Raw genomic sequence first — 19,662 nt, 5'->3', positions numbered from 1 at the left:
TGTGTTTATTCCACATTCAATTTTCTGCATGTCTAACCATGTGTTAATGTTGACCACATTGGTCAATTATGAGTTGCTGCAAGCTACTACTGCCCTCTATGTGATACATAGGTAACTACAGTCCCCTCATGCACTCTCTATTTAAAAAAAAATCAACATAGTATACCATGCAACAGAGGCAGGGCTCTTATTGTAAATGCAGCGATGAACGCCCTGAAATCCTGGCAAGAAAACACATTCCAAAACAAAAGCTAATAAAATGCTGCTTGCTCCCAGGGGGTTTTCCTTTAAGAAAATACATTAAACTGGCTCAACAGTGTTCCAGTTCAAGAGGAGGCTCCCTGCAGTGAACTCTCAATGTCCATCCGCGGCACATTGCTAAAAGCCTTGTATGGACAGGCAGTGGGCATACAGACATACATTGAAGCTCCTCTATTCGACCCTGATGCTGTGCCCATACCCCCTGTTGCTCCTCTCTGTCTCCCCTAGCGGGTCCTCCCATTCATATGGCTCATTTGAATTCCAACATGGGAGACCTCTGATGAGCCGGGTGAACTGTTACACTACACGACAAGACTGCTAATTAATCACAGCAACTGTACACACTGCCTCTGCGGTGTTGACCTGTGAGCATAAATCTGCCAGTTTCCACCTAATGAGTTTGGTGCACCTGTCCAAAGCCAGTAATTACTCAAAGCAACGCATGCAGACATACATCAGAGGGTGTTTTGCTTTGCTGTCGTATTTGAAGTGTATGGCTAATTACGTAAGTCTGAAGCGTTCAGCCTGAAAAGCAGTATGCTGTGAGTCGACACAACAGTAAACACAAATTCAGTTTATGCAAGACCGTGCTTGCAACTTTATTTTAACTGATTATTCAGTATCAGTTATTCAGTATCGTGTATTATTTTGGATTTGTACTCAGGTCTCCCTTGAAAATAAGGTGTTGATGGGACTTATTTGATTAAATAAAGGTTACATCTAAGATAAATACCTGCCAATTTTTCAAAAAATGTATAAAGTTGCTCTAAAAGGCTAGCCCTTGTTTAAGGGTGTTTCCAAAATCCTCAAAGAAAATCAAGATTTTTAACTTTATTTCCTTAGCCAATAGCCGAACATACAGTATGTCCTAGCTTGAATGACATGTACAAAAATGTAAATGGTTAATAAATATTTATCTATATTGATTTTATTTTCCATTATTTATGAAGTACGAAGATATTTCACTTCAACCACCTTTGTTTGAAGTGGGAAACTGCCTCAGCCTGCGCAGCAAACAGAATGTTCTGTAGTAATAACAACAGATTCTGGTGAAAGCTTTGAAACTGCTGCGCATTAAGTGCTGTTACGTGACCTGGATTTTTGAAAGATTGCCAGAAAACCGGACTTAGCTCTGTGACACAAATGTAATGATAATAGATGAGAGGCACAAACTGCAGCTAACAGCCTCCCTGTCTCCCCTACTGTGTCTACTACCAGCTCTCATCTCATCTGTCCTTGTTAGGTTTCCTGGACATCACACGACTTCCTCTGATCACTTCCTCCACCTGCAGAGTTTCTCCCTGGTGATTTAAGCCACTCTGGCACTTCTCCCGCCTCTGCCCTTGTTCCCAAACGGCGGGGGACCTCTCTTTCTGCTCTCACTCGCAACCTTCCTCCCTCCTTAACATCTTCTCTCACTATCAGATCCTCCTTCTTTCCTCCTCCATCATAGTTATTGTGAGCCCTCTCCTCTGCGTCTTCTGTTCGGTTTCTTCGCTGTCACGCTCTCTCTCTCTCTGTTTTCTCCTTTTGTTTTCTCATGCACCCTCTCCTCCCTCCCTCCTCCCTCCACATCAGCTCACTCCATCTCCCAGCTCACCACAGGAGAGCCCAGGGTTTGGCCATGCTCCCTGTCTCTTCATGTGAACTGTGTGTGCGGTGTTGGGATCCTGCCACTAAGGTTAGAAGAGGCATGCAGGAGACGATTAGGCACTTCAAAGAATCTCCTGTGTACAGGTGTGAGGGCTATCCCGCGCCAGCACAAGCAATGACACACACATACACACACAAAATCTTATACTTCTATCCTTGTGAGGACCCTTCTTTACATAATGCCTTCCCTAGCCCCTAACCTGTACCTTAACCATGATAACTAACCGCCATACCCCGACCCTTTCAAACCCAACCCTTAAATCCAAGTCTTAACCCTCAAACAGCCCTTTGAAGTTGTGACTGCCCAAAATGTCCTGCTCACCCACACACACACACACACATAGTAGTATTTCAATTAGTTTGGGGGGCATTATATACTTACATTAATTTCCAGTAGACTTACCCTATCCATACCCATAACCATTACCTGCCTAACCCTAACCCTGCCCGTGCCCTATAATTTAATGATATACCTTATGGGGACTTGTGTTTCGTCCCCATAAGGCAGGCAAGTCCCACACATCCACACACACGCTCACAAAAGCATTAATCTGAGATCTTGGTGGCTTGTGCTTGCAGGTCCCTGTCAAAGCTGGAACCACTTTGAAGGTCCCTCAGGCACCTGGTAATATCTTGACGTTACAAATATTACACCCGACTCATCCCCTCTGGCTTGTGCACACAATCGGCAGGCACATACTAGAACAGAGGTGCAACTACACACAATCGCATTCATGAAGTCACACAGACACACAAATGCACGCATACCTACAGTCACACATATCATTGTGCACACTCACATAAATACACACATTAAAAAAAGAAAAAAACACATTTCATGACAAACAACCGCTGACGAGCACTCATTAAGATCATAAATTCAGGACTATGTGTTTGTGGAAGCCTGTATCAAACACTGGGAATAAAGAGGATACACACTCTTGGCCACCACAATTGCAGTAATGGCTCTCATTATGCTGTTCCATGCAAAATAACTTAATTGCAGTTTGTTTACACACATGGTGAAGTCTCCTTTTCATGTAATGCAGACCATGTGCATGCATTGTCAGAAAGTCCATTAGAGGAAAAAAAAAAGTTTATGACTCACTAAGGCATTACAAATGAGGTTTTATTATGAAGAGTGTCATGCATGGTGTCACCCACCTAGCCTAAAAACATAACACAGGCCTGCGTGGGACAGCAGACTCTCTGCTTAGATCATCTCGTGTATATTGTTTGCATGAGGCTGAGCTGAAATACTCAGCTGTGAAATATCATATAAACGTCATTTGTCATCATCGGGACTCCTCACAATCAAATGTGACATTAAAGGATTGTTTTTGCGTGTGTTGTGGGTGATGCGAGTTGCTGTCGCATCAGTGGCGGCCATATGCTTTGGGTTAGTGTTTCCACAAACTTCATACTGCTTGCCATAAAACAATTACACATACCGATATTATTAAAAAATTTCATCGGTTTTTAGTTAAATTTTGAAATTGTGTTTCCCTCTATGTGCAGCTTCACAGTTTCCAGATGGCTTTGGGTAGATTTAGCTGAGTTTTTATCTTGGTAAGTATTTTTATTTTTTATTTTTCTTATATATATATTTTCCAACTGTTGTAATATATAGTGCATTCAGCCTCCATAGGAAGGAGAGCGAACTGACATAAAATACTCACAGAGCTCAAAAGCAACTCAAACAGGTTAAAAGTTGAAGAAAATTGGATTTCATTTTAATTTTATTTTAATCTTTGTATGCACAAGATTTTTTGTCATGCTAGCAGCGTGGATTTGTCCACCACTTGGGTCCAGACTGAAATAACAATAACAATCTGATGATTGTTGTGAATTTTGGTGCAGACATTCATGTCCCCTTCAGGATGGATCTGACATTCCCACCAGCCTGAGCTGGACTTTGTGTCTAGTGCTGATTAGCTAATGTTAGCATGCTAACACACTAAACTAAGATGGTAAACATTAGAAACAGTATACCTGCTAAACATAAGCATGTTAGCATTGTCACTTGCATGCAAACATTATCATTAAGCTCAAACTGTGTTTAAGTACAGCGTCATAGAGCCAGTAGCATGGCCGCAGACTCGTTTCATGTCTGCTTGGCTTTGATTTCAGTTGTGATTTCACTCAAAATGTTTTCTCATGCTTAGTATAATATTCTTCACGCACACGCATGCACACACACACACACCTCGCAGCTCGTCACCCCACCCATTCAGCCAGACTGCCCGGCCCTCCAGCCCACATGGAACTGATCACAATTCAACAAACACAGTGTAAATAGCAACTAACACACCATAAACAGATTATGTATTGCTAGTACAAAATAAGGTAATCAAAGCACTTTAGAGCAAATGCTTCCATTTGTTTGCAAATGTGCCAATGGTGTTTGACACAGGTCGGGTTTGATGGGGTTGTTTGTTTCATGCAGCTTGAACGTTTGAAGGAGTGGAGTAAGTCTGAGAGGAGTCTCTCTTCTGTAGTGTTTGGTGTACTTTGCCAGCATGGCCAGTGGTTTTAGCTGAACCTACTGACCTGCTCAATGAGTAAACATACAGTGTTATCCACTCCTTACCTGCTTCTATTCAGCCAGCAATTCCACTCATAAATCTACCTCCATGGGAGCAGAAACAGATCAGGCACTGACAACAGGAAGAGAGGAAGAGAGTGAGAGAGAGAACGATGATGGAGGAACAAAATTAACACACACAATCCACAAACAAGGTCGAGTACAAGGTACAAGGTACAAGGACTAGCGCAGTCATTCTGAAGTGTTATTTTTAGCTCAGTAATATTAAATTAATTCTTACATCAGGTGCTTGCTGACAGCAGCAGCGCTTCATTGTGTCCAGTTAACACAAAAGCAATATCCACTGCATCAAAGATGTTTTTATGTGGGTGATAAATGAGCACTGGAAATAACTGTTCAGTCAATCTATATATACACCCAGGCATGCAATGTAACATGGAATAATCAGGTGTGTGTGTGTGTGTGTGTGTGTGTGTGTGTGTGTGTGTGTGTGTGTGTGTGTGTGTGTGTGTGTGTGTGTGTGTGTGTGTGTGTGTGGGTGGGTGTGTGTGTAATTTGATAAAGTTTGATTTAATATACTTGTACATTAACTCAAGTATGGTACTTGTGTGCAGTTTTGAGGTACTTTTTCACTGCACTACATTTATCTGATAGCTAAGATTTTACATCCAAAAATGTGAATGCCTTATAAAATATAGCACATTGTTATAGATTAATACATAAATTCTATTCATCCAATCATATGAAATATATAATAATATAATGCCCTCAAAGGAGACAGCCTGCATAATGAGTACTTTTACTTGATACTTTAAGTACATTCTGCAGATAACACTTGAGTACTTTTATTTTTGGATTTTGAATGCATGACCTTTAATTGTTTTTTGTTTTTGTTTTTGTTTTGTTTTTTTTACAGTGGGATAAAGCTACTTTTTTGTAGATAGGAAATCTGAATACTCCCTCCATCCCTACAGGTATGTTGAACAATGTTTAATTAATTTTCCAGATCAAAGTCAAGCTGGTTTTAAACAGTGAATTCTCGTTACTGTCCACTAGAGGGCGCTGCCATACTACAAACATGTAGGTAAGCGCTGGATCTGTTTCCTTTAGTCTCTTTTTAATGTGTGTCTTTACGTCTCATTTTTGTCTCTCTTTCTGCTTTTTTACCTGTAACTAAAAAAAAAGTACCATCACCGACTTCCGGGGCATTCACAGCACTTTTTACACCACCACTGCTTGTATTTCCGCATTGAAGGTGGAACTAATGTGGGATAAGCCTGCTGTGCTACGTTTGGGGAAGTTGCTCAATATCGGAAATAACATTTTTATCGAACTGAGAGTCCAGTGTCAGTTCTCAATGTTTTTATTTTTGTAATCAGTCATCCATAACGGCGCTGAAACTTACACATCATGTCGTTATAACTGTCAGATAAAACCTAGATAGCCAGTTTGTGTCTGCGTTTTACCGTAAAATGAACAATTCGGTCACTTCCTCTACTTACATTCGTAACCTTAGTTATAGTTTACGTCGCGAGTTGTCCGATTTTCTAGACCCTCAAGAGAATTGGAAAGATGTTATTGTCTCGATACGGAAGCCGAGTGGGGAGTTCAGGTACACTCAGCATCATGTCAGGTAGGTGATTGTAGCTGGTGACATGGCGGACAAGATGATGTGTTTACTGTTTATTGTTTCAGAGTATGGCTCGAATGATTTAACACATCTGTCTGTGTGTGTCTGTTAATCTGTCTGTCTGTCTTTCAGGAGATTTGAAGGCCTTGTTGCACAGGGGAGAAGTCCTACAGTGGAGCTGCTGGCAGACTGGGGGACCACTAACAGTACAGTGGGTGAACTGGTGGACATTTTGAAGAGTAACAAGTTACTGGCTGCTGCTAGTGTTCTGCTCCCTGGTATGATTTATTGTTATTGTTATTTTAAAGCATTGCAATAATTACAGGCCTCACAGATCACAACTATATGTACTTATTCAAATGCTCAAAACTCACAAACACCTGCATCACAAATAACTGTGGAAACATGGTGAAAAATATGCAGATACTGACAATCAACAAGTATCAAACAGAAAAGAAACTTGCATAATGAAGATTTTCCTATTTCTGTGTCATCCAATGAAATGGTCTGTTTCATATGGGATTACATGGTGAGGTACAATAAATCCACAGAGAAATAAGGATTTAAAAAGAAAGATCAAATAATTGCTGTGCTAAACACTCACCATACTCACCAAAATAAATGCTTAATCTCAGAAAATCTCTTCATTACTTCAAAATCTTGCACAAAAGGATTCACAACCATTTTTCAAGGCGACCATGATTAGTGCACCATATGGGCAAAATATGTTATTTTGATGTGTCTTCTGTTTTTGTCCACACACACACAGTGGAGGAGGCCATCCCAGCAGAGACATGGCAGGTCTCTCCAGCAGCACAGCCATGCAGTGCCCCCCCAACAAGACCACTGCAAGACACAGAGACACAGCCAGCGCCTGCCACCTCCTCTCTGCAGACTCAGATTCTCATGGAGAGCAATGAACAAGCCCACACAGGTGACTTTTTTTTGTCATCCTCAGTTCTAATGACATTATACGCATGTTTTGAGTTTAATTGAAATATAATTTTGCCTTTGTGTGGGAAAGTCGCGCCACATTTGTGTTGATAAAACATGAACTACTTCCAAATGAGCAGAAGCATCAACAATACGAGCACTCAGCCCACACAGTTATTAGCATGGTTGCATTACTGCCTGAGGAGCAGTTTAATGTTGCTTGTGGAGGTGAAGCTGATTTTAAATACTTTAAATAATTTTGGGAAGTCTAATCTGTAACAGTGCATCATGTTTTATAAACTGCCAACATATTCAGTGTGTAAAATCTTACATAATCTATAATTATAGCTGTCAAATAAATGGAAAGAAGTGAAAAGTGCAATATTGCCCTGAATTGTAGTGAAGCAGATATATAAAGTAGAATAAAATGAAAATACTCTTACTTAGCTACATTCCACCACTAAACTGGACTGTTTGTCTCTTATTTCCTGTCATCTTGATTTCCACAGAAGCAAAATTAAATATGATTGTGCTTCTTTGAAGAATTGTGATTTAACATCACTGACCAGCAGGTAGCAGCAGAGGGGTTAACCTCACCCAACGCTAACGTGATGCTTCTCTGTGTGTCCCTCATTAGGTTTCTCCAGCTTCTTGTACAATGAGCTGATGAAGATTACAGGCAACTTTGATGACCGCCCTGTATCAGCCGGCGGCAGCAGACTCGGAGAGGGAGGCTTTGGCACTGTGTACAAAGGTCTCCTGAATGACAAACCCGTTGCAGTGAAAAAACTCAATCCAGTAAGTGACAGTAGGTTCATGCCAGTCGTGTGCTTTTGTAGATCTTGTAAATCACAAAATATTTTCTCATTTAGATGGATGACGTCTCCCTGGATGAGCTGCAAGTTCAATTCAACCAAGAGATCCAAACTCTGAAAGTGTATGTTTCATCTTCTGTCTATTTTATTATTATTTCCCTAAACATCCAACAGTTTCTTCAAGCCCAACAAAGGATAATGATTCAAGCTTTTGAAAATACAGGTCTGGTTTGATGAGGCTGCTTGCTCCACAGGTTGAAACATGAGAACTTGGTTGACATGGTTGGTTTTTCCTGTGATGGACACCACCCATGTTTGGTGTATCCCTTAATGGCCAATGGTTCTCTGCTGGACCGGCTAGCTTGCCTGGTAAGCACCATCTACACCACAGAGTCTGCCCTCTTGTAATTGTCCAATTGTCCACAGATAATTTAATTGTGTGCTTTTTGTCCTTTTAGCAGGGAAGTCCACCACTGTCCTGGCGACAGAGATGCTTGATAGCCGAAGGGACAGCAACGGGTTTGGAGTATCTGCACAGCAGCCATCATGTCCACAGAGATGTTAAAAGGTACATAAAGTGTCAAATATGAGGCTAAAGCCAGCTGCTGGTTAGCTTAGCTTAGCAGAAACACTGAAAACGAGTTCACTGTTTCCCATTTTTGTTTTTGCAGTTCTCCTTTTGGACAAAGCAAGCAAGGCACCTATAATGTTTTAATTATTGAACTTTAGAGAGGCTAGTAGGATTTTATTACTGTTGTACAGCCTCCAGTTTCCAGTTGTTTAGCTAAGCTAAGCTAACGGTCTCCTGGCTGTATCCTTGCGTTATATGAGATATAAGAATGGGCACATTTTGAGTCATTTTTAGGTTTTTATGCATATTAAACAAACAAGTGCTAATCTTTTTTTTGTCTTGTTAGTGCAAATATCCTGTTGGATGAAAAGTTTGTGGCAAAGATCTCAGACTTCGGGCTGACGAGAGCATCGGCCAAGCGGACTTCAACAACCATGATGACGGAGAGGATTGTGGGTACCTGTGCATACATGGCACCTGAGGCCCTACGAGGAGAGATCACACCAAAATCTGATGTGTTCAGCTTTGGAGTGGTAGGGTCATGTTATGTCGGGGGAGGGGAAAGTGCAACTGCTGTGTGAAACAGAGAAAACAACTCAGCTTTTTACTTTCTCCCAAACTATTGACACATATATATAGAATACATTTCTACCCATTTGTGAACATAGGCCTCTATTTTATCTACCATCTGTCATTATTTCCCACTAAGAATTCTGAATTCAGTGCACAGCTGTACTGTATTAGTAGCTATAAATGTCAGACATAATATCCATTGTATGACAGTGGTTGATTGATTTATGAGATCAGCACTGTATAAAACAGCTTGACCTTCCATATAGTGCATTACTTACAGCAAAGCTTGTATGTCTTATTAGGACAGCTGTGGAAACACTGAAGTGTCTGTTAGCCTGCCCAGCACATGTTGGGCTAATAAAGGTTTTCTGTCGTTCAGGGCCATGTGATTAACCCCGTCTCTCGGCCATCTACAGGTGTTGTTAGAAATATTGTCTGGACTCCCGCCAGCTGATGAAAACCGTGAGCCACAGTTACTGGTAAGCAGCACAAAAGAGGCTTTCACTGCAGATCTGTCAGGCCACAGTTTACAGTTACACCTTATTCAAGACTTTGCATTTAATTAGTCAGGTAACATTATCAGTTAGCAGTCATTAAAAAGCCACTGAAAGGACTTTAGCCTCCAGGATGATAAAAGCAATAATACTAACATGAAATTTAAGAAATAGTTTCCTCAAATCATGACTTTTGAAGCTCCCTGAGGGCAGCCTCAGGCTGTAATGTGATTTTCCCTCCCTGACTCTCCCAGATGGATATGAGGTATGATATAGATGATGAAGACGAGGAGCTGACTTTAGAGAACTTCCTGGACAAAAAGATGGGAGACTCGGAGCTGAGCCAGGCGGAAAGTATCTACACTTTGGCCTGCAACTGCCTCCACGAAAGGAAAAACAGGCGGCCCGTCATCAAACAGGTACACTGAGGAAAGGCAGATGTGCAGTTTAAGCTACTGTGTTGGCATCTGCACCACTGTCTGCATGTCACCTAACAAAACCAACATGGTCCTAGTGTGTCTCTCATAACATTATATTGAAGTTATAGATTTAAAAAGAACACAAATACATAGTTCCATTTGTATAACAGGCTTGCACTGACAGTATTTGTTAAAGGGATCAGTTCGCTGTTGGTTTTAGTCTTTTCATGGGATTTGCTGACAAATCATCAGACTTATCCTCTGAGAGACTCAGCAACTACATCTCTGAAGTCTTCTCCTGTGTTTAAATAAGAAACAAATACAACTGTGACTGCACGCTGGTCTCTTGATTAAGTGATAATGACATTAAGGCCTCACCAATAATAAATCAATTTAGCATGGGATCAGCAGCAGTCTTGATTACAAATGTCTGTTTTCCTGTAAATTAAATTATGTAAAAAAGTTCATGAATTTTTATTTGTCGACCGTGAAATTAATATTAATATCTGTTTCAACAGGTCCTGTTGGAGGTTAAAGGAGTTGTCAAGAGCATTTCACTGGATTTTAAGGTATAGGAGTGAAGCGTAGCATCCCAGAGAAGATTTCTGAGCCTGCTGCAGTCACAGCGCACACACTGACGTTTCTTCTCAGCAGTTTTAGAGAAATTACTGATGCAAAAATATTTTTTGCAACGATCTCTGTACTAAACTTCCAAAAACACTGCATTTTGTGAGCCTAAGTCAGCAGATTTTATGCCCTAATATCATTGCTACCGTTTCTCATTATGTATTTATTGTGAGGAATTGAATAAAATGAAAGAAAACAGAAAATGTATGATTTAAATATTTTATTTTCTTCATTAAAAGAAAGATTTGTAAGAAAACAAATAAGACCAAACGTGATGTTTTTTTCTATTATAATGACACTGTATGAATGTGAAGGGACTTTCCCTTCAAACATGAGGTGAGCTTAGTAGTTTGCCTAATATTATTCAGTAGATCAGTGGATGTGGCAACATTTTGATCAAGGTACTTAGTATAGTATTCCCTTTCCCATCCGCTTGCTTGAGTCCCCTCCTGTCTGGGAACCAGCAAAGTTTGAGTGGCTTCCTCTCAGTGAAATATGAGATGTACTGACGTAATATTTCTGGAAGCCCCTGTTCTTTCCACTGTGATCCTCACCGACACTGACAATCACCAGAACAGACCAGACTGTTTCTTAATCATAGAGCATCACACAGCTACAATATGTACATTTACAGCACTTGCATAGAAAAATAAGTTTCTCAGCAGATGATTTTTCATGTAAACCACAGTTATATCAAAAAAGAAGTCAATTTTCCAATATAAAATGCACTGTTAAAATGAATCAATAGACACAAGTGGGATAATTATATCTTTTCTGCTTTGGAGCACCTTGTTGTGCAAACAGTAGGAGACAAATGTTGAACACATTAGACACAAAAACATTAATTGACACAGACTTAAGGAATGCAAGTTAAGAATCTGAGCATGTGAACTAAAAATGGGGGAATTGTATCATATTGGCGCAAGTTCACATTAGTCACACTGACATTTTTAAAGTCTCAGAGCTGGCAACAATGTAAAAACCTCATGTTGGACTTTGTTTGGGCCTCGCTGAATCCTTGTAAATTCATTTTTGTGACTGTGCTAACATACATAAATACGCTTCCATTTGGCGAGCTACAAATGGAAACTCTGAAGTGTGTCATTGCTCAGTTGTCCTTGGCGTGCATAGTTGGGTCTCTGGTGAACTTTGTGGGAATTTGAAGTTATTGTCTTATTCTTTTAAACAAGCGTTTCAAATATGATTCCCCCCCATCAAAGGAATGTTCCACTGTGGAACGTGCTCTGGGTGGAGGTGGTGGCCGGGCGCTGAGGTCTGTTTAATCTTCCTCCTCTGCGGGTGGTCGGGTGATGCGGCGGCCGCCCTTCTTCCCAGCAGGGCCTTTGGGCTTGGCGAAGGCCTGCTTGTGGGCGTGCTGCTTGGGATGCACCTCCTCGTACAGGAAGTCACTGGTCAGCTCATCCCCATTGTCAATCTCCAACTGGGAACCAGACAAAAAAAACTGAGCTTATGAATGTACTTCAAAACCTGGTAACCTGATGATGTTACACAGAGTGTAGCTGATATTCATACATCCAAATACATCTGATATGAACATAAACACAGTCATCATTAAGCAACCAGTGATTTTTCAACAATCGTCTGATTAATTTTCTGTTGATCAGCTCAACTCGCTGTTGATCAAACCACACACTCGGAGTCTTCTTCATAAAGGATACCTAATGTGTGCTGACTGTTGCTTATCTAGTCTTGAATATTCCGTATTTTGGGAGACAGATTCAAGATTTAAAAAAGTTTTCAAAGCTTAAAGTTCGTGAGAAAACTTATCAAGCTTTTTATGCGGTTGACCTCGGTCCTTCAGTCTTTTCTTACCTTTTTCTCAATCTCAATCTGGAGATTGTTTTCCACCATGTCGACCAGGGGATTTTTGCAGCTGGAATAGAGCATCCTCTCTCGGATGCTACACTTGTATCCGGGCATAGAATAAATGAAGACTGCAAAGAGAAAAAAAAACAATGAGAGGAGTGGACACAAACACTTTCATAGCTGAACAGAAATAAAACAGGGCGTGTCAACTGTGTGAATCACCTGTGGACTCTAAGTAGTCGCCTTCGTGGGAATGTTTGTAGAGGAAGAAGTGGTAACGTGCAGTGTCTTTAGGGATTCTCATTGGCAGGTCTTTCAACTCTGTTGGCTCAGTGCTGCACAACCGAATCAGCTCCTGTTCGGCGTCTACTTGCTGTCGACAGAGGAAATGAAAGGTTACTCTCAGGGTTGGTGACGTGCTCTCATGCCTGCTGACCTCCCTGCTTTGACTTCCACACAATTAAGAAAATCTGGGTGTGGACAGTGAATAACAAAGCACCTGCGTCTCAGGTGTGTCTGACTGACACATTGACTCAGCTGCCGGTTAACTGGATTAAACCCTGAACGGGTGAGTAGAACGAAACACACGGTTGTCTCAAAAAGCTTTCAGGATGACAAACAAAAAGGGAACTGAGTCAAAGCAGCAGCAGTGCCACAATTATTCTTTTGTACTTTGCTCTGATCTGATCTTGTGACACGAGCCCATTGAATCTCACTGAGGAGAACAAAGGCTTTTGGGCATAATAAGTAACTCATTGTGTTGGTCTGTAAACAACTCCTGACCAAAGACAGCTGTATCTCTGCGAACAGTATCTAACCAAAGACAGAAAATTGATTGCTTAGAGTATTGATCAAACATTGCTCATCTACTCATTATTTGTTCTTAAGGACTCACCAGCTGTACGTAGTTGATTCTTTTCTCCCTATAACGTTCAAGTGCTGCGACAGCGTCTTTGTGAATAGGGAAGGCCACTCCCTGCAGAGTCTGCTGCTTGGTGTCCACACTGATGTCCGTCTGCACCTGAACACAACACACACACTTCAAAACCGGAGGCACTTCAGCTTTCAATTGCAAGTTCTGGTCAAGTATTATCTCTGCTCATGGACTCTATTTGTGTTTGTGTGTAAGTGGCAAATGGGGACAACAAGTTTTGAAACTGGTCCAGTAAGTGTAAAAGAAACTTTTTGTTAAAGAGTCGGATCCTTTTGTTTAACCAGAAACAGCCGCTGTGTCACTCTCACCAAAGCCACCAGACTCCATTTAAAGAAACAGCAATTTTAGCATTGTAAAACTCGTCTTTCCACTATTCCAACGATCACCAACTCTGGTTTGATCGAAAAAAACCCTGAATTCACCAAATCGGCAGAGGAGTGAGAGAGGGCAGACAGAGAGGCGACAGCGTGTAGAGACAGAATATTTTCACATCTAACTTGGGAATTATTTCGCTGCACACTGTCGCCCGAGAGATTTAAATATGTCAGACTTCAAGAGATTTTCCAGATAGGAGAAACAGTTTTTTTATTAATAAGGATATTTATGCAGAAGTACGCTCCAACACCCACATAAATACAGTGAGCATCCGCTTTCTAACATGTTCATGCGTCTACATTATGCCACCGTGCTGACTATCATAAGTTATCTGCAGAACAAATTTCACTGTATGAGGGGACAAGTCAATAAGAGCATTAACAGGCTTCTGCAGGTGATTTTGGTGCCATAGTGACTTGTGGGTAAAAGAATAAATATTCTTCATTTCAGTCAGAAAGCAAAAAGGTTTACAAGTGCAACAAGCAGCTTGAATTTTGGAGCATGATGATTACAGATGAGGTGCTTGTATCGGAAGCGACAAGGCGGCTCCATGAAATCGCACAGAAAACTGGAATTGCTGAGGGGATTACACTGATGGATTGCATCTATTTTTAGAGCCCTGTTCCCACAAAATGAAATGCCGTGCTAACGTGATTGAGCCTCCGATGTAGCTACCTCGCATACCAAAAAGGATTGCGGGTCTTTTATCCATCTGCTTAGTAAAAGGCAGGCAGTCTCCAAGGCACAGCAATGATAAATATTTCAAAGCCTCTTTTTCATCTAGGCGGTACAGATTAATGGTATATTATCTTCTTTCAACAGCTGGTCGAGTGGGACAAGCACAGACCTCACTTCCCATTTGCTCTGCTGCTTTTAATTGCCCATACTTTGGAGAGGGACTCAGAGCACGTCCATATATGGTAAGAAAGGCTGTTCTTGTTTATGTGGCCGACAAGAAGAGCAGTGATTAGAATAGGTTGTCTCTCAAGAAACAAAAGCAGTTCATTTGGGTTAAATTATAGGAACGCCCTCCCTAAGTGTGACCAATGACACTTCAAATGCTGTTTTCTAAACTTTCTCTCTGGTGGAGTCTGTCTGACGCAGCCCTGAAGCCCTTCACATCAGCAGTGTAAACAGTGCTGGCCTCATCAGCAGCGTGCAGTGGATATCACATTACAGCATTACTTCATCTTATCACTGCAAACAGCAAAGGCAAAGCACGATGATGCAGCTCACCTGCAGGGATTCACCGATCCGATCCTGACCCAAACAGCTGGATCAGGGTGGCAGTGGAAATGGGGCTGATCTATGCACCAAACTATTCACTTCAGTTCTGTTTAAATCTGCGTGTGCGTACTATGTCATGCATCAGCAGCACATTAGCAGTATTTAATGAAATCCAGCTGGGGTTAAATGTAAGAGACACCTCACTAACAGTGAAAAGCCTCACACATAAACAAATGATCCCAGTCGCCTCCACACATAAACCTCATGAATCAAACACAGGTATTGGCTCGATACTCAGTATCAGCAGACATTCAAATGGATCAGAGCTGAGAAAGTGAAATCGGTGTGTCCCTACTCACCTGTGCTCCATGCACAATCACTGCCAAGTACTCACAGCTGCAGCGCATTCACATTTGCATGTCGCTCACTCCACATGGAAATAGTCAGTCTGAACACCCATAAAGAGCTCTTCTTTAAGCACTTTGTTGCTCCGGCTGGCTGGGGTTTACCACTGTAAACCAGAATTTTCATGGAGCTATGGGTGTGAGCTGTAAAAGCCTAATAGATTCATCTCTGCCAACATCCTGCTGTTCTAATGCATCAGCGTCTTTGCGCTGTGTTGATACTGCCGGGCAAGCATATGCACACTTGCACTGCTGCTGACCTTGCGCTGTTTGGAAGGATGCATCACTGGCCCTCATTGATACTCCAGCGCTGTTTCTGGTGGGATTTACATCTCACACACAGGAGATGTGATAAGGTAGAAGACCGCTGTGAGCTGAGGTAAGCTATTTTTTTCCCCTAACTAAGGCCACAGGTCTAAGTATGACATCGTGTCATCCATTTTCAGAACTGAAACAGAGAACAAGCCTAACACACACCGAGTTCAGAGCAGAGTCGAGCCACACAACTTGTCAACAGGCAGCGGTATCTGTGTCGAAGAACACTATGAGGTGCATTATTTCCTCCAAGATGATCTCCAATGGAAATGATGGCCAAGAAAAGACACCTGAATGACGTGTGTGTGTGTTTGCACCTCATTTAGTTTGATCTGCCTCAGTTCCTCCTCTGCAGCAGTGAGGGGCTGGGGAGCAGCCTGCGAGGTCAGATGTTTCCTGTATCCACTGAGAGTCAGATCATCCTGAGGGCCCAAAACAAAAACAACCCGCAATCACACATCATACAGAAAAAAAGACTGATGAGGCCTGAGCGCACTGAAGAGCTTTTTACATCACTTTAAGTGTTGCTGTGGTGAGACCCACCTTCACGGTAGCAAAAATCTCATCCTTGATGTGCCCGCCTCCAAACTCTTTCTTCAGCGTGGCTCTGGTAGCAGCATATAACATTTTATGTCGCACCTGTTGAGAATATGAAGAAAAGTCAAAGAGTCTTCATCGTTTGGTAAACAGCTGCAGAGGTATTTGTTCTCGCAGCTCCTTTTATATCTTCCTTCTTTTTGCTCTGTAATGAGTTTTTGCAGTTTCTGATAGAAATAATGCAGAATATTATGGGATAGGAAATGGGGCATCTGTGCTCTGAGCAAATCTGCCACTGCCCTTGGATGACTGCTTATATTCTTGCAAACGCTTCAATTTAAGTTGCCCTGTGAAGTTTTCTTGTAAACTAGTTTCAGCTACATTCATGGTTTCTCACCAAAGTGCATCCAGTGTTGAATGCATTTCCTGCCGACTAAGACATTTAGAAAGACGGCTATTTGATCATTTTGTCATGCATACATCCTTTGCTGGTGCACTGATATGTTTCTTAGCATGAATGCCTGTAGATCAAAATGATAAGGGACCCACTCATAAAAACATTGCTCTGTGGGGTACCTCCAAATGCTCTTTGAAAACATGTGATTTTAGGCTATATAAATAAAGTTGATTTGACATGCCTGCTCAAAAATTAGGTCTCACTTACTGCCTGAACAAAAACATATGAACACACACTCAGCGATGGCTGCAGCACGGACTGGTTGTGAAATAATTTAGCAACTTCCAGACAAGCCTAAACCTGAAGCCCTGTGCTTTGAGCTGGAGGGCAAGAATGTTAAGCTCAGTTATGTCTTTGAGAAAGTGAATTTGAGCTCAGCTCCACCATGCAGTTAGAGTGCTACAAATATCCTGCATGGCACTTTATGCTGGCACTGATCTCTCCTCACAGCATTCCTCTTTCCACTGTCACAGAAACAACATTCACATGTCTATTTGTCATGGCTGGTTCACAGTGGCTCGGTCCCAAACAGCGGTTCGTCAACTTTCAGTGGAACTGTGTCACAGTGACTGAGGTGACATTGTATGCGTTAAGAACCAGGCAAATGCAAAAAGGAGCATTTGTATAACAGGGAAACACAGCAAGATAAGCCTGTATCAGCTCAAAGCACTAAGAGGGTGAATTTTGAGTCAGAGATTGGAGGTTTAGGCTAAGCGCCATGTAATTTGGAAAGCACCATAATCTACCCATATTTAGACTTCAAGAGGTTTGTTAGGAAATAACGAATGTGCTGTTGTCCACCTTTTTATCCAGTAAGCTTACAAAGAACTGCTGCCTTGATGTGGTAACCCCACCCATCCGATACTCAAAGCAGAGGAGGACAAATGCCATGCAGGACGGAAAGCCATTCATTAAAGCCAGCCTTGGCTCGGTTGTCTTACAGCAGAGTGGTCCGGTGACCAGGCCAGGAAGATCCACTCATAGCCCTGGTTGTTAGTGGAGTCCAGCCGGTACAGAATGTAGCAGGGCACATCATCCTCGAGGAGGGGCAGCACTAAGCAATCGTACTCCTGGTCCCACTTCTTTGATGCTTTCTTGGTGGCGCCCAGAGTCAGCTGCTCTGGAAAGCAGATGTGTGCCACACAAGTTCCAGCAGTGCTCAGATTTGTTAGTCATGTTTACACTCTAATGTCAGCCTAAGCAGAAGTGTAGGGAGGGGTACAAACATGATCTAGGACTCTGGGACACTTACCATCCTCAATGACGATCTTTAAGGCTCGATATTGGTCTCCACTCTTGGCATCGGCAAAGATATCCTTCACATCATTACCCGCTGAGAACAGACAGAGAGGGGTCAGTCTCCTGAGAGTCTCCTCATGAGAAAAAAGAAACTCTTTGGTTCTGCAACAGCAGCAAAGCAACTGAACTTGCTGCAAAACACCATAATTTATAGAATTTGTTACGATAACCAGAAAGTTGCAGGGTTTCACTCTGGACCGAAGGCTGACCACCTTCGACCTCAAAACCCAGACACAATACCACAGGTCTCTCCCTCACATTCAAAGCAGTGTCTTCAGGATTTTAGCTGCAGTGACTCCGCAGCTTTCCAACCCTGCTTTTGATTAATTATGCAGGAAGGTAGAATTGCAAAAGTGCAAAAGCAATTTCCTGCAGCACAGACAGGAAGGGAAATGTTTGGAGGGACAGAAAAACTTTAGTCTGCAGTGCAGTATGCCCACTAATTTTGACGGGAGAAAAACACGTGAGCACACACCTGATCACACATACATAAACATTTAATTCATAAGAAAAACAGTGTTGAACGGTGGCTTAAGGTCAGTAAAGACTGTGTTATTACCTTACTTAATTTGCACGTCGTTTTACCTCAAAGCAGACTAATTATTTCCGCCGTGCTGCTGCCTTATATAGAAGGTCGACACACCCAACAGAAGTCCATTCTTACAGCAACACAGTGCAGGTTGTGTCAGTGGTATTCACATCTGTGCGGGAGCACCGGCAGGTCTATTAGGCCAGCAGTGTGTTTAAACGAAGGCGTCGCCCTTCCATTCAGAAGGCTTAAAGGTTTTAAGCTTTATGCTGAGAGGCTAAAGCATAAAATACTTTTGTACTATTTTGGAAAATGTGGAGTAGATTTGATTTGGGTGGCGCATAAACTGGCAAAAGACTGAGGGATTATGTTCATAGTCCTGAAAGTGCTCAAACGGGGCACCGCTGATCACACACATCACGGTAACGTTAGCTCAAAGCTAGCTAGGAGGGGCTAGCTAACTTGACGCTAGCTTCTCGTTGTAATGAATTATTGCTGCTACCTAAAGCTCGCCTGGGAATCACACACTCGCACGGCAGCACACATAAAGACAGAGACACTGAAAGAGGAGAAACGCATCTACCTTGAATGCCCGTCTGATGTGACATTGTGTCTTTCGTCGGATAAAGGGCTGATGCAGCTGATCGGGGAAACCAGGGCAGAGAAGCAGGAAGTGGAGTGGACTACATCGACAAGACCCGCCCCCTGTCTGTCGTCATCAACAGCAAAAAAATCACATGACATCAAAAGATTTATTTAAATTTACATGTGTTTAATTGTTTTTATTATTTTGTTATTTTTGATGACTTTTATTAATACACTGTAGTGCAATACAAGAATGAAAATATCAGTGGTGCAGGAGGTATCACATCTTGCCAGGGTGTAAAAAATTTACAAAAAGTAAGATTTTACTTTATTAACAGAAGAATTATCAGCAAACTGTACTCAAAAGCAAAAGTAGTCATAATGCAGCAGAATGGCCTACGTAATGGTTTTTTTTTTTCATTATGTATTATATTATTGGATTACTATTAATGAACCTGTGAGCTGCATTTTAATAATGTAGCCCCTGGTCAAGCCATCATCATCAGAGGAAGAAGATGAGTAAGAAGAACAGTACTTTATGGAGTTTCTTTTAATAAAATCTGGGTTGGATTTTTTTTTTTTTTTTAGTCTGGAAAACTATCTGCTTTTAAGTTCATAAGCTAAAATAAATTATTTCTAAGTGTTCACTGGT

The 19,662-nt window shown here is 41.8% G+C and overlaps 2 protein-coding genes across 2 annotated transcripts; one reads left to right on the top strand and one right to left on the bottom strand.

The window, feature by feature from the left end:
* The first annotated feature begins 5,567 nt into the window (after positions 1–5,567).
* On the top strand, positions 5,568–10,770 carry irak4 (interleukin-1 receptor-associated kinase 4). Its single transcript, XM_070971903.1, has 11 exons — positions 5,568–6,092; positions 6,222–6,367; positions 6,859–7,023; positions 7,660–7,820; positions 7,895–7,959; positions 8,092–8,206; positions 8,296–8,405; positions 8,755–8,941; positions 9,398–9,460; positions 9,730–9,894; positions 10,413–10,770. Exons 1-11 carry the CDS (start codon positions 5,932–5,934, stop codon positions 10,467–10,469), a joined length of 1,395 nt encoding a protein of 464 aa, XP_070828004.1. The 5' UTR covers positions 5,568–5,931; the 3' UTR covers positions 10,470–10,770.
* Positions 10,727–19,088, bottom strand: LOC139337361 (twinfilin-1-like). The gene is made up of 9 exons (XM_070971904.1): positions 19,009–19,088; positions 17,850–17,930; positions 17,539–17,717; positions 16,147–16,242; positions 15,921–16,025; positions 13,244–13,369; positions 12,571–12,721; positions 12,355–12,476; positions 10,727–11,962 (listed from the first exon to the last, which is right to left on the bottom strand). Exons 1-9 carry the CDS (start codon positions 19,031–19,033, stop codon positions 11,801–11,803), a joined length of 1,047 nt encoding a protein of 348 aa, XP_070828005.1. The 5' UTR covers positions 19,034–19,088; the 3' UTR covers positions 10,727–11,800.
* Between the last annotated feature and the right edge of the window lie 574 nt (positions 19,089–19,662).

The sequence above is a fragment of the Chaetodon trifascialis genome, chromosome 10 (genome assembly GCF_039877785.1).
Source record: "Chaetodon trifascialis isolate fChaTrf1 chromosome 10, fChaTrf1.hap1, whole genome shotgun sequence".
Classification (NCBI taxonomy): Eukaryota; Metazoa; Chordata; class Actinopteri; order Chaetodontiformes; family Chaetodontidae; genus Chaetodon; species Chaetodon trifascialis.
The sequence above is the reverse complement of the archived record's forward strand: the minus strand, read 5'-3'. Positions and strand labels throughout refer to the sequence as shown.

Bases quoted from the DNA above. Each gene is read 5' to 3' on its own strand.
- LOC139337361 (XM_070971904.1), bottom strand. From the start codon at position 19,033: ATGTCACATCAGACGGGCATTCAAG. The intron at 16,026-16,146 runs GTGGGTCTCACC...TTGGGCCCTCAG, and splicing joins AGATTTTTGCTACCGTGAAG to GATGATCTGACTCTCAGTGG. The intron at 13,370-15,920 runs GTGCAAACACAC...TGTTGTGTTCAG, and splicing joins GGCAGATCAAACTAAATGAG to GTGCAGACGGACATCAGTGT.
- irak4 (XM_070971903.1), top strand. From the start codon at position 5,932: ATGAACAATTCGGTCACTTCCTCTACTTACATTCGTAACCTTAGTTAT. The intron at 8,406-8,754 runs GTACATAAAGTG...TTGTCTTGTTAG, and splicing joins GTCCACAGAGATGTTAAAAG to TGCAAATATCCTGTTGGATG. The intron at 8,942-9,397 runs GTAGGGTCATGT...GGCCATCTACAG, and splicing joins ATGTGTTCAGCTTTGGAGTG to GTGTTGTTAGAAATATTGTC.